Source organism: Pan paniscus, chromosome 9 (assembly GCF_029289425.2).
Source record: "Pan paniscus chromosome 9, NHGRI_mPanPan1-v2.0_pri, whole genome shotgun sequence".
Lineage (NCBI taxonomy): Eukaryota > Metazoa > Chordata > Mammalia > Primates > Hominidae > Pan > Pan paniscus.
The window spans coordinates 15,196,785-15,212,692 of NC_073258.2; the positions used below are offsets into that span (position 1 = coordinate 15,196,785).

Genomic DNA, 15,908 nt, shown 5'->3' on the forward strand with positions numbered 1-15,908 from the left:
CTCAAAAAAAAAAAAAAAGGAAAAATTACTAAAGGCATGGGCCCAAACCTTAAAGATCTCACAAACCCTCAAAGGTGAGAGACGCATAAACAAATCATTCCTATGCGGTGAGTGAGTTCAGTTCATTTGTACTGGCTGGCAAAGGTGCTACCTGTGGGAACACAGAGGAGTGGGGAAAGGCCAGGTCAGGCTTCCCAGTGGAGGGGCTTGAAGTCTTGCAGGTATGTGTACTTATTTGTCTCGCTGCTGGAGAGGGTGCTTGTTGAGGACAGGGAATGTGGTATCTTTATCTCCATATCCAGTGCTTGGGACATATGGCTGAAGGGACAGGGGTGGGAGGGGCTCTCAGTAAATGCTTTTACCACATTAAATTGAAACAGATAATTAGAAAACAGAAACTTTCCCTTTCATATTTATACCCCATCATGTTTCAGAATCATTTTAAGGCAGCATGCAAGACTGTAAAATAGCATAAATAGAAGGTGGGAGAAAGAAGGGAGAAAAAGAAGAGGGTAGAGGTGTAGACTAAATGTGGACTTAGGAATGAAAGCAAACTTGCCGACCAAAACCACCTCTGAGCACTCTCTGAGGGGCCTGCCAGTGTGGCTCAGTGCACTTTGGCGGCTACTGAGTAAAGGAAAGGCCAATGGCTTGACCACGAGGTAAAAAACACATTGTGTTTTGTTTGCTGTAGAACTTTCCTTTGGGATATTTGTAAAGATCAGTCTGTGTGACGTGATGAGCAGCGTCTTCCACATCCTTGCATTCACTCTAGAGACAAATCCCATTGGCTGTTTCTTCTAATAACCCTTCATATGCTGATGGCAGCACATCAAAGCATAATTCAAAAAAGGCAAATGTATTCAGAGCTCCTGGAATAATCTTTCTCTAAGGTAACTGTGGAATCAGAAAGGCACTGAAACAGGGCAGTTTGGTTTTTTTTTTCATTTCTTTCTTTTTTTTTTAAATAATTTTTATTGAAGTCCAACTTACATACAGAAAAGGGCACACACATCATCAATATTGAGTCCCTTGTGTTTTTCCATTTGAATGCATTGGCATCCAGAGCCATTGATCTGCACTGACATGACCAGAACCTCCTAAGCCTCCCCACGCTGCCTTCCAGTCAGTACTCCCAACCCTAAAGGGTGGTTACTACCCTGACTTCTAATAACGTAGATGAATTTCGTTAGTTTTGAACTTGGTATGAATGGAGGCAGACAGTATAGTATATATTTCTTTGTATCTTTTTTTTCCTCAATATTGCGTTGGTACGATTCACCCATGTTGTTACTTGCAGTTGTCATTTATTTATTTTCTATTGCTGTCCCATAGAACTTTCTGTGGCTGTGAAATGATTTTTGTCTGTGCTGTATGACACAGTAGCCATTAGCCACTTGTGAATATTGAGCTCATGAGATACAAGTAGTGTGACTGAACAACTGAATTTTTAATCTTATTAATTTACATTTAAATTCACAAATGTGTCTAGTGCCTACTGCATTGGACAGTACAGCTGTATACCATTCTATTTTATGAATATGTTACAATTTTTTTTTTTTTTTTTTTAAGACAGTGTCTCACACTCTCTCAGGCCAGAGTGCGGTGGCGTGATCACAGCTCACTACAGCTTGACCGCCTGGGCTCAGGTGATCCTCCTACTTCAGCCTCTGGGGTAGCTGGGATTACAGGCATGCGCCACCCACACCCAGCTAATTTTTTTGTGTGTGTGTGTGTGGAGATAGGGTCTCACTATGTTGCCCAGGCTGCTCTCAACTCCTGCGCTGAAGCAATCTGCCCACCTCGGCCTCCCAAAGTGCTGGAATTACAGATGTGTTCCACAGCGCCCAGCCTGATTATACTATAGTTTATATGTCCTATTGTTAATAAAAATTTGGCTGTTTCTGTCTGTTACAAACAATGAAAATATAAACATTCCTATACCTGTCTTTTGGTGAACATAGGCATGCATTTCTTTAGCATCTCTACCTGGGATTTGGAATTGCTGAATCAGAAGGTATGCATATAATCAGTTTTGGTATGTAGATATTGCCAAAGAGTTTTCCAGAATGATTGTACCAATTTGCGCTCTCATCAGTTCTTTGAGAATTCCATTTACTCCATCTCCTTGAAAATCCTTAGTATTAGTCTCTTTATTGTAGCTCTTCTAGTGGCTGGATAGAGGTATCACATTGTTTTAATTTGCATTTCTTTAATAACTAGGCATGTTGAACACCTTTTCATATGTTTATGGGCCATTTGGTTAAGTTTCATAAAATACATTAGCTTTTTACTTTTTTTTCTATTGGGTTGTCTGATTTCTTATTGTTTGGAGTTCCTGTAGGATGAAGGATATGAGTCTCTGTTGAATAAATGTGTTGCAAGTATCTACTTTGTGGCCTGCTTTGATTTTCTTAATGGTTCTTTCAAGAAAGCGAGTTCTGAGTTGTGATATGGTCCAGTTTATCATGTTTTTCCCTCCTGATTAATGCTTTTGTGTTCCTTTAAAGTATCCTCGACTACTTTATGGCCATGTAGGTAATCTGCTAAGAATTCTTATAAATTCTTTACTGGTTTTTTTACTTTCAGATCTAAAGTCTATTTCAGATGGATTGCAAACTATTGTGTGTGGTGGGGTCAATTTTTATTTTTTTCGTATGGATATCAATCAACCTGGCTCATTTATCAGGAAAAAAATTTCTTTACTCAGGGTAATGCAGTGTCACTTTTGTTACAAATCAAGTGAACGTATGTGTATGAGTTTGTTTCAAGACTCTCTAATCTGATTCCTTGGCCTATTTTCATTATCTTTGTGCCAGTACTATACTATTAATGACTAAGCTTTGCATTGAGGTTTCATATTGGGCAGTTTAAGTCGTTCAGCTTTGGTTTTCTTCTTCAAGATTGCACAAGAGCTGCATTTATTCAAACAGGTTCATTTTATTTGTTGTTTTATGTTGTCTCACTTTTATCCAGCATCCCAGTGTTATTTGACACTGTCCTAGCCTGTAGAGGTCACACAGGCTCTGCCTCTGCCTCTGCCCCGGAGGAGTTTTATGATCATGTTTTGGGACTTAGAAATATCCATGTGTGATTTGGGTATGCTTTGAGGATCTGTATGCTCAGATCCATTAGAAATGGGTAAAGGCAGACCAGATCTGACACCCACACAAGAGAAAGTGACAGCCTGATTTCTGATAGTCTAGAGACTATCAGACCTCTGCCTGTTACAAACAATGAAAATATAAACAGTGGGAAGGTAAACAATGTGATGAATTGTGGTTTTGGTTCCTTAGGTTGACAGGAAAGAGTTTTTTCCTTTTGGGCATGTTAGAGCCTAGATTTTGGATCCTGATGTGAGTGCTGATGAAATCCATTTGGATCCATTAGATCTTGAGAGCACTGAATGTCAGGAGCTGTGGTTGAAGGACCAGTGCAGGGCTTGGCCTTCACAGTTTAGCTCTTTAAAATGCCATCCTGATTCAGGTTTTCCCTGTTGATTGGCTTATGACTCAATCAGGAGTGAAGTGTGGATTTCCCTATTGCTTCTCTCCCCAACCCCCAGAATGCCTGTCTCAATAATTTAGGATAGATGGGGCATGGCCAGAATGAGAGAAGCATCCAAAGTCATAGAAGCTGGTGGAGAAGGCCCTGGACTACTTTTGTATGCAAAGTAGGGAGGGCCGTTTCTGATGCAGCACAATTAGAATTCTGAATCAGCCAAGGGGGCCGCATCTGGGCAGGTTGCTGCTGGGACCTGGAGTGAGGCCATTGCCAACATATCATTTAAGTTGGCTGTCAACAGACTGTGTAACATTGGGTGAGTCTCGCCTGGCCTTTAGTAAGCAGGGATGACTCCCCAGGCATTTACCTATAGACTTCCCTCTTAGGGAGCCATTTCTAATGGTATAGGACCCATTTCTAGGCATTCCATCAGTCATGCAGCTGAGGGGACTTCTTGAAATGGTGTATATACTTATATTTATCTTGTATGTTAATGTCTTTTTACTTCTACTTTTGATTTTTACTTTATGCTCATTGTCATTTAAAATACCGAGTTATAATAATCGGATGGTGAATCTTACCAACTAAGAAAGTAATGTGATCCATAGGTTAGTGGCTAAGGAGTGTTGTTTTCCTGGTGTTTTCTTTATTTTTAGTAAGCATTATGGTTGATTAGTCTACCCCAAGTGTATGTTGACTCCACAGGCTACTGGAATTGGGGAGTTAGTCTTAAGGTTTTCTTTGACTGTTACTCCTGGGAAAAGGCTTATGAGTTTTCCTTTTGAAATACTGACAGCTCCTTACTGCTAACAGTTGGGACGTTTGCTCTCTTAAAGCAGGAAAGAAGCTTCTGTTTCTGGCTTTGAAATGTGTTTCCCGAGGTTAAGTTGTCCATTCCCCAGGGTGGGAGTGACTTGGGCTACGAGTCATGTCCTCTGGTTCACGCTCACTTTGGGCATGCACTGTCTTGGTATCAGGTCTTTGCTTTGGAATGGTCAGATAGGATAGATTGCCTGAAACTGGGTCTGTGCCCTTGTCCTTTTGAAGGAGTCCACTGATAAAGAACAACAATGATCAGCTTGACTGGTGGTAGTGACGGGAGAAAGGAAGGGGCAGGATTTCTGTTCTCAATGGCTAACAGATTCATTAAGGGGATGGGGTGGGCGATTCCTCTAAAGGCTGGTAATGCAGAGTGGTCCCATCAGAGCTGCATAGCATGAAATCAATCAGAGCTTTTCTTGAGCTGTCACCTGGGCAAGTACTTAGGGCTGATGGAGCGGAGAATTAATCAGGGATTCTCAGGAGGGTAATGCTAAGTCCTCTAATGGGATGCTTAGCATTGGGGCTTGGTGAAGAGATATTGGCTTGTTGATGGGATTCTGTTGACACGGAAGTGATTTTTGAAAACGAGAAGGAGTAATTATCCACTCCTCCCTGCTGAAATTAGAGGGAACCTGTTGGCAGTTGGCACCAAGGCTCACTGGCTGCTGCTGTCGTTGTGGCACATGTTGCCTCAGTTCTCAGCATCAGCATTCCCATTCCCTGAGAATTCTGCCCTGTCTCTGACAATGACATACTTTCTGTGCTTCCATCTCTTCTGTGGTTGCCTACAAAATCCAGGCTGCCAATCTTCACTTGTATTTTTCTCAGGCCACTTGTTAGCAAGGTTGGCTAGTGTCTTAAATGGTAGGAAAATAATAACACAACCCACTTTACATATGCAAAAGCAATTAACCATTATTAGTGTCTGACATTCCTCTCAGCTGCCCACAGCGGTGAGTCAGGATCATCACTATTCATTAGGAATTAATTAGACTGTCCTTGATGATATCAGTCATCTATAGAGCTAAGAATTCAGCACTGCCTACATCCTACTGTCTAGTGAGGGTATAGAGTATTTGATATTCCCATAGAATGTGCATTCTGTTTGGAAAATGACTCCTAGATTGAATCTCTGTTAAGTATAGGACTTTGGACAACTTATTTAGGTCTCTGAACCTCACAAGGTGGGGATAATACTAAAGGGGGAAGTGCAGCGATTAAATAAGATGCTCTAGGCAGAAACTGCTGGCATTATGCCTGACACCTAGTTCTGGGAGAAGGCTGAATTTGGATTTGAGGTACCAGTTCACTTTGGAAGTAAAGCACCTTTTTTTCCCCCCAGTCTTTTTGTTGGAGGGGAGCTTTTCTCTTATGAGAGAAATTTGGACTTTGACTAAGATTACAGTGACCTTCAAGCCATCAAATGTTTGGTTGAGTTGTCCACTATAAATATCATTCCAACCATGTGATTCTCTTTCTAGAAACCCTGAAGTGGCCCTCACTTGTACTGACTTCTCTCTCCTCCTGGGCTATTAGAAATCTTTTCTCTTAGTGCTCGTCCCGTTGCCACTGTCTGTATGCTGCCCTTTGCTCACCTGCTCACTCAAATTTGCTTTACCATTTGTCACCTCTTTGAATTTCTTCCTTGGCCACCTCCTTGGCTTCTGGTCTTTACACCCTGGCTGCTCCGCCTCCCATATCTCTTTCCCTGTAGCTGTCACCTTTTGGTAATTTTCTTCTCCAGTCATCAAAAGGGAAAGGGAAATGGAGAAGGTAAAATATATTGTCTCAAAAGTTACCATTCTCCTCAAAATAAGATTTACTGATGATAAAAGATTACCTCTTAAAGGACTCAAATCTTATTTGTCCCTCTAACACAGAAGGACTATTAGTTGCCAATAATTGTGATTAAGAAATTGGATCAGCCACCCAACTCTTCGTTATTTACACTGTGCCTGGCTTACAGTCTGTCTCCTTGTGTCCTCCTAATTTGGCGATTTTCTCTGGGTCTCTTACTACTCATTGGAACCTTGGCCAGAGTCAGGAATGTGAAAGTAGCTGAAACACTTCCTTTTCTTGTGGAAACTTTGGGTGTTAATCTCAGTCATGTTGTTATCAAAGAATATTTGTGTCTTCTGGTTGTTGGTTCATTCTTTTTTTATTTTTTATTTATTAATTTTTTTGAGACAGAGTCTTGTTCTGTCACTCAGACTGGAGTGCAGTGGCCTGATCTTGGCTCACTGCTATCTCTGCCTCCCAAATTCAAGTGATTCTTCTGTCTCAGCCTCCCAAGTAGCTGGGATTACAGGCGCCTGCCACCACGCCTGACTAATTTTTGTATTTTTAGTAGAGATGGAGTTTCACTATGTTGATCAGGCTGGTCTTGAACTCCTGACCTCAGGTGATCCTCCCACCTCGGCCTCCCAAAGTGCTAGGCATTATAGGCGTGAACTGCCATGCCCGGAGGTTGATTCTTTCTTTCATTGACTATTTATATGTCAGGTATGGTATGGCGCTAGGGACAGTGTAAATGTTACATAGTCTCTGCCCTCAGGGAGGGACACTGGGGTACAAATGGGAGGAGCAATGACAAACCAACTCACTAAGTTTTTGTTTTGTTTTTTTTTTTAATTTTTTTTTTGTGATGGAGTCTCACTCTGTTGCCCAGGCTGGAGTGCAGTGGCACAATCTTGGCTCACTGTGACCTCCGCCTCCTGGGTTCGAGTAATCCTCCTGCCTCAGCCTCCTGAGCAGCTGGTTATAGGCACCTGTCATCATGCCCAGCTAGTTTTTTGTTTGTTTTTTTTTTGAGATGGAGTATCACTCTGTCGCCTAGGCTGGAGTGCAGTGGCGCAATCTCAGCTTACTTGCAAGCTCCACCTCCCAGATTCACGCCATTCTCCCACCTCAGCCTCCTGAGTAGCTGGGACTACAGGCGCCTGCCACCATGCCCGGCTAATTTTGCTTTTGTGTTTTTAGTAGAGACGGGGTTTCATCATGTTAGCCAGGATGGTCTTGATCTCCTGACCTCGTGATCTGCCCACCTCGGCCTCCCAAAGTGCTGGGATTACAGGCGTGGGCCACCCTACCCGGCCGTTTTTTTAAATAGAGGCAAGGTTTCACCATGTTGGCCAGGCTGGTCTCAAACTCCTGACCTCAAATGATCCACCTGCCTCAGCCTCCCAAAGTGCTGGGATTAGAGGCCTCACCTCATCAAGTTCTGTTATAGGTAAAGTCTGTGGGATCACATGGTGAAGAATGAATAAGTTGGCTTCCTCCAGGGTTAATGGTGGAAACTGAGCATACTGGAGCTACAGGTGCTGTGTGGTCCTGTGTTACTCAGGGGGACAGAGCCCTAACTTCATCCCAGCTCTTTTCCTGTGGCCTCATAGAATATTGAGACACTGGCAAAAACAAGCCATAATGATTTTTTTTTTTTGGTGATCGTTGTGTTCAATGGCATTTCATTAATTATGAGGATTAGTTAAAATCAACCCTTTTACTTAAGAGCCTTTAAATAATCTGAAGATGGGTGAGAAACTGACATTATGAGAGACCCACAGGAATTAAGATGAAGGGAGCAGCGAATTCCTGTGTCCTATCTCATCTGTTGTTGGATAGAGTTGGTGTCAGAGCACCTGCGTTGGACTGTCTTATCCCGGTCATCCCCCAGGCTTTTATAATAAAATGTGTATTGGTTGAATACACATGTGATATCTCCACTGTACTCATGTTACTCTTTTTGAAGCCTCAGTAGGTTATAGTGAAGGAATTACACATTTAGGGAATGTGGTTGTTGAGGCAGTTACCAGGATATTTGGATTCATAGAGTTTGTTTTTGGAGTTTATTAGAGTGTGTTTGGGAGAAAGTTCAGGAATAAAGGATCTTTCAGAAAAGTGTTTATGATGGAAACTGAGGCACATGGGGGCTACAAAGTATACATATTTTTAAAAGTATTTCCAGCTGGGCGCGGTGGCTCACGCCTGTAATCCCAGCACTTTGGGAGTCCAGGGTGGGCGGATTATGAGGTCAGGAGTTCGAGACCAGCCTGGCCAACATGTTGAAACCCTGTCTCTACTAAAAAATACAAAAATTAGCTGAGCGTGGTGGTGAATGTCTGTAATCCCAGCTACTTGGAAGGCTGAGGCAGGAGAATTGCTTGAACCTGGGAGGAGGAGGTTGCAGTGAGCTGAGATCATGCCACTGCACTCCAGCCTGGGCAATAGAGTGAGACTCCATCTCAAAAGCAAAAAAAAAGATCTCCAACAAAGAAGACTTTTCTATTCTCTTTCCTTGAAGGCATTCTGTGAAAAGGGTTACTACCCTGAACCACACTGCCCATAAGAATCTGAAAGCTGTTGAACCCGTGAATAAATTCAGAATTAGATGAGTGTTAGAAATAAAGGTGTTGTCACCAATTTACATTTTCTATGCAGTCATTTGAAGACCTTGAAGAAGAGGTCCTTTGTAAATCAGTTTCCCAAAGTAAACCGTTAGAGGAAGCTCTCTCATTTCTTCACCATCCATCAGAAGGTACATAGCGTTGTCTAGAGAGGATGGACTTGGACATAAATGAACGTCTGTTCATAGTTTTACAGATGACAGAGCGCCTTCACTCATGATCTTACTAAATCTTTATGGCAACCCAGTAGAATAGAGTCCCTCCATCCCTTAATTATTTTTCTGTATTGGGATGAAATTTAATTTGTTATTTGCATTTAACAAATGAAAACCTGAGCTTCTGAGAGAGTTATTAGGTTGGCACAAAAGTAGTTGCGGTAGTTTGAGCTCCATGGCTTAAGGGCGAGTAGGTTTGAAACCCACATCTGTTGGAGTCTTCATATATTCCCCTCCCTTCCTCTCCTACCTCTTGCCCCGGTACTGTGTTCTTTATTTACTGAATTTAGTGAAAGCTGACTCCTTCACTTAAAGGATATATATGTATGGGGAGGTAAAGATATCAGCTCTGCAGGTACAGACATTGTGTGCATAATTCACTCATTTAGATTTTAATATTGATTATAATCAAGTGCTTGTTGCTATAGATTCAGAATCGAGGTAGATTGCGTGACAGTTGGCCAATTCCACACATTTTTAGGGTTCTCCTACAGCGTGGTTGATACTCTCAGAGCCTGTAGATAGAAGGCCAGTTTCCAGGATGAGGTGGAGTTTGAGCTGGACTGGAAGGAACCTGGGGGATGGAGTGCCAGGATGGTTATTTTGGTATCCAGTATGGGGAGCTTTTCTCAGCCAGCCCCAGTCTTGTGTTAGGAAATTCTCTGCCCATATGTAAAGTCTTCATCTTATGATGGGGTTGTAAAACCAGAGGCCTGTATAACTCTGTGGATTATGTATCTGGTAGTTTCTGGGGCTGTGTCCTGGCCCATTGCTAGATAGGTAATTCCATCCTGCTGAAGTCTAGTTGACGAAAAATTGCAAGAGTCTGGATACACAGGGTCTTTTCCTTTGCAGTAAATGAATAAAAACGTGAGCATTTAAAACTGGCTGTACTTACTAAGTGGATAGATCAATTAATGCTAGTTAATACTGCATTCCCCCAAACAACCAGGAAGTTGTGATTCATACCTATAGAAATAATAAGAAGAGGTTGTCTGCAAGACTCTGCTGCCTGTCTGCTAGAACAGCCTGCCCCTTGTGGAGCAGTTCAAGTAGCAGAAATTTTTTTCTTATATTGAGTCGGAATATTCTTTGGAACTTCCCAAAGTGGATCTACATCCTTCCCATGTGACAGACAGCTCTTCAGAGGTTGTTTAGTGTCTTAGACACTAAGTGTGCAGTTATGATTCAGAAGAATCTTCCCATCTTTGGGCTGTGGGCTGAGGCTAAAAATGATAGAATTCAATAGGAATAAATATAAACTCCTGCTTTTAGCTCTGACACCAGTTGCACAAAAGACAGCATTCAGGGACAACCTCTGAGGGGCAGGAGCTTAGAAGTTTAATGGAAAGTAAGTCCACCTCTGAGTGCCATTTATTGGGGGCCACTAAATGCATTCATGAGGGTGGGCAGAGAGATGATGGTTTCTAGTCTGGAAGACAATTAGGATCCTGGAGGCTGCTTCTGTCATACCTAAATGGGTGTCTTAGGAGAGATTTGCTCCCCTGAAGGATGGGGTATACTCTCAAGGAATGGATGTGTAGATGTTAACCAGGAGATGGGTTTTCGCCTGATAAATGGAAGCATTTCAACATGTCAGTATGAAGCGGGGTAGTACTGAGAAGGTAATGAGTTCCCTGCTGTTAGTGGTGTTCAAGGGTAGACTGTGACCAGTTGAGTAGATTTTGAGGGGACTTTAAGCACTGAATGGGGGTGGTTGGTGTGTTTTGGTCTGGAGACTCTGGGGCTTACAGTTATATGAGAACATTCTTTTAAGGCAGTCGAAGGTCCCTCAGTCCCTTCAGCCATCCCCCACTGTCCTAGATCCCATTCCCTGCTATCCTGACTGAGCACTGGGCATAACTACTATTTATCCTAAAGCGTGGCTCCTCGGAGTAAATTCATACTGCTGTGAACTGCCCAGAGCTCAAGGACTGGCCTGTGGTTTTGTACATGTGTGTTGTTTTGGTTTGTTTTTGTCTTTTTTTGTTGTTGTTTGGTGGGTATGGTGGAGAGGAAGAAGGTGGGCTAGCCACTGCTCAAAGAATTCATTCTTATTCTCATAATTTATCTAATAAATTACTTTGGAGCGAGAACAGACTCTAGAGTATAGTTCAGTTTGAATTTTATAAGACTCTTAGATCGTAACGAAAAAGATAATAGTTTGAATTCAAAAGGCCCACACTGCAGGCATCGTCAAGTTCATCTGGAGGTCAGTCACAAAATGCTTTCTTGTGGCATAATTTATACCTTCACATTTGGCAATTTTGAAAGTCCTGTGTAAATGTACATATGTTGGTAAGAGGTAGTAAATATTTTGCTGACAATTTCTTTGAATGATGGCTCAGTAGCAGCATTTAAAGGCAGACAATCAGAGGGTTTTTTGTGTATTTTTTTTTTTAAATCCAGGTGCTGCCAAGTCTACAAAGCTGGAAGGGAAGAAGCCAAAAGTGCCCACTAGTTATAGTTATACCATTAATTATATAATATTCATGTGCCTCAGAGTTTCTGCACCTGGCATCTGTTGATGTACACAGGTGGGGGAGGACGGGGGCACAGGATACAGTTGGGAGAGAGCAGGGAAGAAGACAGGTTGCTTGCTGTCAGGTAACGGCCCTGGAACATGGAGCAGTCCCTGGTGCCAGGTGTGGCCACCAGCACCTGCTTCCCTCCTGGGTGTCCGTGTTGTAATACTGCCTGGATTTGATGGGGTGAGAAGGGGAGGAACTGTGGCCACATGAAACCCTCCCTACTCAGGCCCTTGGCCTCCTCTTTTCGATCAATCCTTTCTCTCTCATTTTTGGGAGGCCTTTGAATTAATGATCCTATACCTTTTCAACAAAGGAATATTGATATGTTAGTGTGCCAGACAGCAGGGAGTACTGGATTAGATCATTTTCACATTGACGTTATGCCAGTTTGACATTTGTTTGGAAAGCTTATCCTTTTATGACCATAGGTTATATACATAATTTAAGGGGAATAAATCTTTCAGAGATTTTTTTTTTGGTTCTGTGATCTTCAGTGCTACAGAAAAAGAAATGAAATACTCCCCCACAGTTTTCATGTGATCAGGAATTCAGCGTAGGCTACGAGACGGAGTGCTCCATGTCAATAGAGAATATTTCCACAGGTGTGCTAGGCACTTGTGGTAGATGTTGCAGGGAAGTCAGGACTGGGGACAGCTTGGTCCCTACTTCAAGGTTACAGTCTAGGAGCTGAGAGTGGCAAAGTGACCTGATTCTACAGGGTAAAAGCCCCAGAGATAAATGACATAGGTCCAGGTCAGCCAGCATTGCTGTCTCAGTAGAATGAGTATGTGTGATACCAAAATAATCTTCCTCCTTCCCTCCTTGATCCTGCCACCATCTTGCATCTTAATGATCTCATATTGGGATAGTGACACTAACAGAGTTTCCGAGTTATGATGCCAGTTGCCATGGTGAAGTGGACATTTTAAAAAACTTTATTTTCTTATAAATTACTTGTTCTGCTTTGGAGATTTGATGATCATTTAGCAAAGTGCCCCTGGTAGATAGTAGGCACTCAGTAAATGGTTTTTGTATGAATCACTGCAAACTTGCAACTCCGAGTGAGTACCATTCTTCCATATAAATTTCCTCTCGTCTGTGAAGATTATCCAGCTTCTGCCCACCATTGCATTTCTGTGTGGGTGCTTAATATGATACTTAGATAATAAAGCCACTTGGATCTCAAAATTCCATATTCTCCAGTAGGAGTTCTCCAAGCAAATCTGGTGACTGAACCAAAATCTCAGAAATCACCACTAAAGAACTTAACCGTGTAACCCAAAACCATGTGTATCCCCAAAAAGACTGAAATAATAAAATGAAATGAAAAAAGCTGGTGACTGAAGAACTTGCACTAGAGCTAGCAAGAGCATTATGTTTGTGGTTACCACATCCTTATACTGTTTTTGGTTTTCTCTTCTAGGTTTATTTTCTTGAAAAGGCTCCAGGCTTCGGCTTGGAAAATCCCACCGCCAAAATTGAGCCCAGCAGCTGGAGCGGCAGTGAGAGCCCTGCCGAAAACATGGAAAGGATGAGTGACTCTGCAGATAAGCCAATTGACAATGATGCGGAAGGGGTCTGGAGCCCCGACATTGAGCAAAGCTTTCAGGAGGCCCTGGCTATCTATCCACCATGTGGGAGGAGGAAAATCATCTTATCAGACGAAGGCAAAATGTATGGTAAGTGGCCTGGAACACTCCTTTGAAATACTACAACCTGCGGTTGTGGTAGGGGATAGATTGTAGCTGGTCTTCCAGCAAGAGCTGTTCATTGTATGGGGTTGAGTGATATTTGTAGAATTTTAGTGGGTCATCCAAAGGACTCACCCTAAACTAAAAAGGAGAGTCAATAAAGGACCTTTGCGAAATCACCCCCTGGGCTTTTCTTCTTCTACATGCGTAGTGGCATTACGTCAGAAGCTCCAGGGGTCCAGGCAGGAACATAAATAGTTGCAGTGGCATGTACAGACACCAGATGGTGGGGAGGAGGTCTCCTGAACGCAGACCAGATCACAAGGAAATCCTGCCACTTACCTCTAGGTAGCTGATGCCACTAGGAATGGGGGCCTGGTGCTGCCGAATCCCTTGATTGCCCCCAACCCCCTTGAGGAAGAGCCAGCATTCTAGATGCTTATATGAAATCTACTCTTTTTAAAAAGCCAGCACTTTTTTTTTTTTTTAAAGCAACTCTGCACAGGCCAGAGAAAACATGTATGTGCATGGGCTTGATCAGCCTCTGAACCACCAATTTGCTGCCTTGCTGCCAGTTTGCAGTTGAATGGTCAGACAAGGCATTAGCACCCTGGGTCACTGTCACCATCTCCCCTTCTTTGGGGGTTGCCTTGAAAGGCATTCTGAAGGAAACACCAAGAGTGCCAAGGAGAGAGAGACCTGTTAACTATTTGGCTCTGGATGCCTAGGGCAGCAGCAAGGATCCACCTGCCGGTCTGGGGCTTGCTTGCTGGGTTTGGGCACCCTCTAACTTCCTTCCATAAATGCTTCCAGCTGCAGACCTGTACTTTTTGGCTGCTTACCTTTTGGGAAGCAGATGGCAGGTGTAGTTGCTTGAACATTCTGTTTGTCTAATTGAGCACGTTGAGTTGACAGAGTTCGCACTGTAGCTGAGTCTAAAAAGATGCAAACAGAAATAACCTAACCTCAAAGAGAACTGGCTCAGTATTTTACCTGAGGTTGTTAACTTCTCATGGGAGTGATTATTTCTGAACAATTGGAAGTCTTTTTCATAATAAGGTGTTGTACCTTTAATACTGCACTTCCTCTGTCAGGAGCCGTAGGAGACTGTGGCTTCAGCTAGCACACACTGCTAAGGAGAAAGCAGATGGTGGTGCAGCTGCCACCAGCTGTGCCCCCACCCCGCCCTCCTCCTCTCCAACTTGGATGATGTAATGGAAACAAGGAAAATTTTGCTTTCTGCAGCATTGGAGTCTCTCAGCCTGTCACACACAGGGGAGAAGGAGACCCAGGCCTTCAGCATTTGTTTTATGCTCCCATAATATCCTTTGTAGCCAGGGAAGCCTCTTCGTATCTGGTGAAATGGACTGGGGATGAAATATCTCAGCTACTATGGGAAGAGTGTTTCAGGGCCCTAGATTTTCTGTATGTCTGGATCTTTCCTGGTCTCTTCATCTCAGCCTGGCTATTTGCTTTGTGGGTCTTATTTTCATACCTGAAAATGCAGCCCCCTTTCTTAAAGGCAGAGGAAAGCATTTTAATCTCTGAAGCTTCTTTGAAGATGATTTTATTATGGGTAGTGAAGGGTAGCTTTGGGACACTACCTTGTACAACTCTCATTTGCTTACCCAAAAACGGTTTCAATTTAAAACAAAGGCATAGTATTAGAAATCCCAGTGGGGCATAACCACTGCACTTCATTTCCCACAGGAAATACTGGGAAAGGTCCTGTCCTTTCAGGAATAAGGTTTTGGGGCTGAGAACATAATTCAAAGCACAAGTTAACTTTTGCCAACTCCAATTTTGTATTGTTCTCCATTGAGATTTTAGTTTATAGACAGCAGCCCTGGTGGATTTAACCAATTTGCCTATAATTCAATTATATAAATATTTTTATGTGAAAATAATTGTATAAGAGCTCTTGTTGGTAATTGGGTCTCAGAGGCAGCAGGCTAAGAAGAACAAAGAGAAGCTTTGGATGTGAGTAGCTGTATCAACAATGAACTTGAAGATTTTACCCTTGGTCTTGGTCTCAGTTTTCTTCTGTGTAAAATAAGATGGTAAAGTAGTTGATGATGTCCATGGGTCCTTTGGACTCTTCCATTTTGTGATGCTATGGTTTTGTTTCTTGTCACTGAGCAAGAGGGTCAGTTTTGACAAATGTGGTGCTGCTTGGGAGCCTAGCCTGTCTTGGATACCCAGCGTAACTTAAATTCTGAATGCCTCCTGAGTGTGCATGGTTTTGATGTATGGATTCTTTTCTCCTTTACTCAGCAGCACATTTAGTGACCGTGTTGGTGGCTAACCTGATTTAAAATGGGACAGTCCTTTTGAGCAAGCAGCATTAGGAATTTTAACTCATTTGGAAAGAACAATCTTACTGGTTGTGGGTTTTTCAGCAAGTGGAGTATACAGCCGGGGAGAGTGTGTATCCTAATTGGGGCTCAGAAGATGCATTGGCTGCACTGTCCTGCAGCCGCCCCCACCTCCAGGCAGCTGCCTTGGGGAGGAAACATCCCCCATGAACTCCCTCTCTCTGGTCGACATGAGGAGCTTTGCTTCTACTGCTACCTTGGAAGGGAACCATGGTGGTTAATGGGACTATTGGTGGTGGAGACTGGACCCCTTAAGAGGAACTGCCCTGGTTGACTGGGAGCTGCCTCTGACCTGCCTGTGACTTGGAGGATGAGAGACAGTTGACTTGGGAGCCTCCCTGTTGAGGCCCCGGCCACTCGAGAACTG

General features: G+C 43.0%; 1 protein-coding gene across 4 annotated transcripts in view; it reads left to right on the forward strand.

Annotated features, from left to right (window-relative positions):
• The window catches only part of TEAD1 (TEA domain transcription factor 1), a 269,886-nt gene that overhangs the window by 76,888 nt on the left and 177,090 nt on the right, over positions 1–15,908 (forward strand). For all 4 annotated transcript variants that reach the window (XM_055094135.2, XM_034932165.3, XM_034932160.3 and 1 more), the window contains one exon: positions 12,899–13,154. In XM_055094135.2, the coding sequence (XP_054950110.1) occupies positions 12,998–13,154 (157 nt within the window). In that variant the 5' untranslated portion in view covers positions 12,899–12,997. The remainder of the gene's footprint in view (positions 1–12,898; positions 13,155–15,908) is intronic.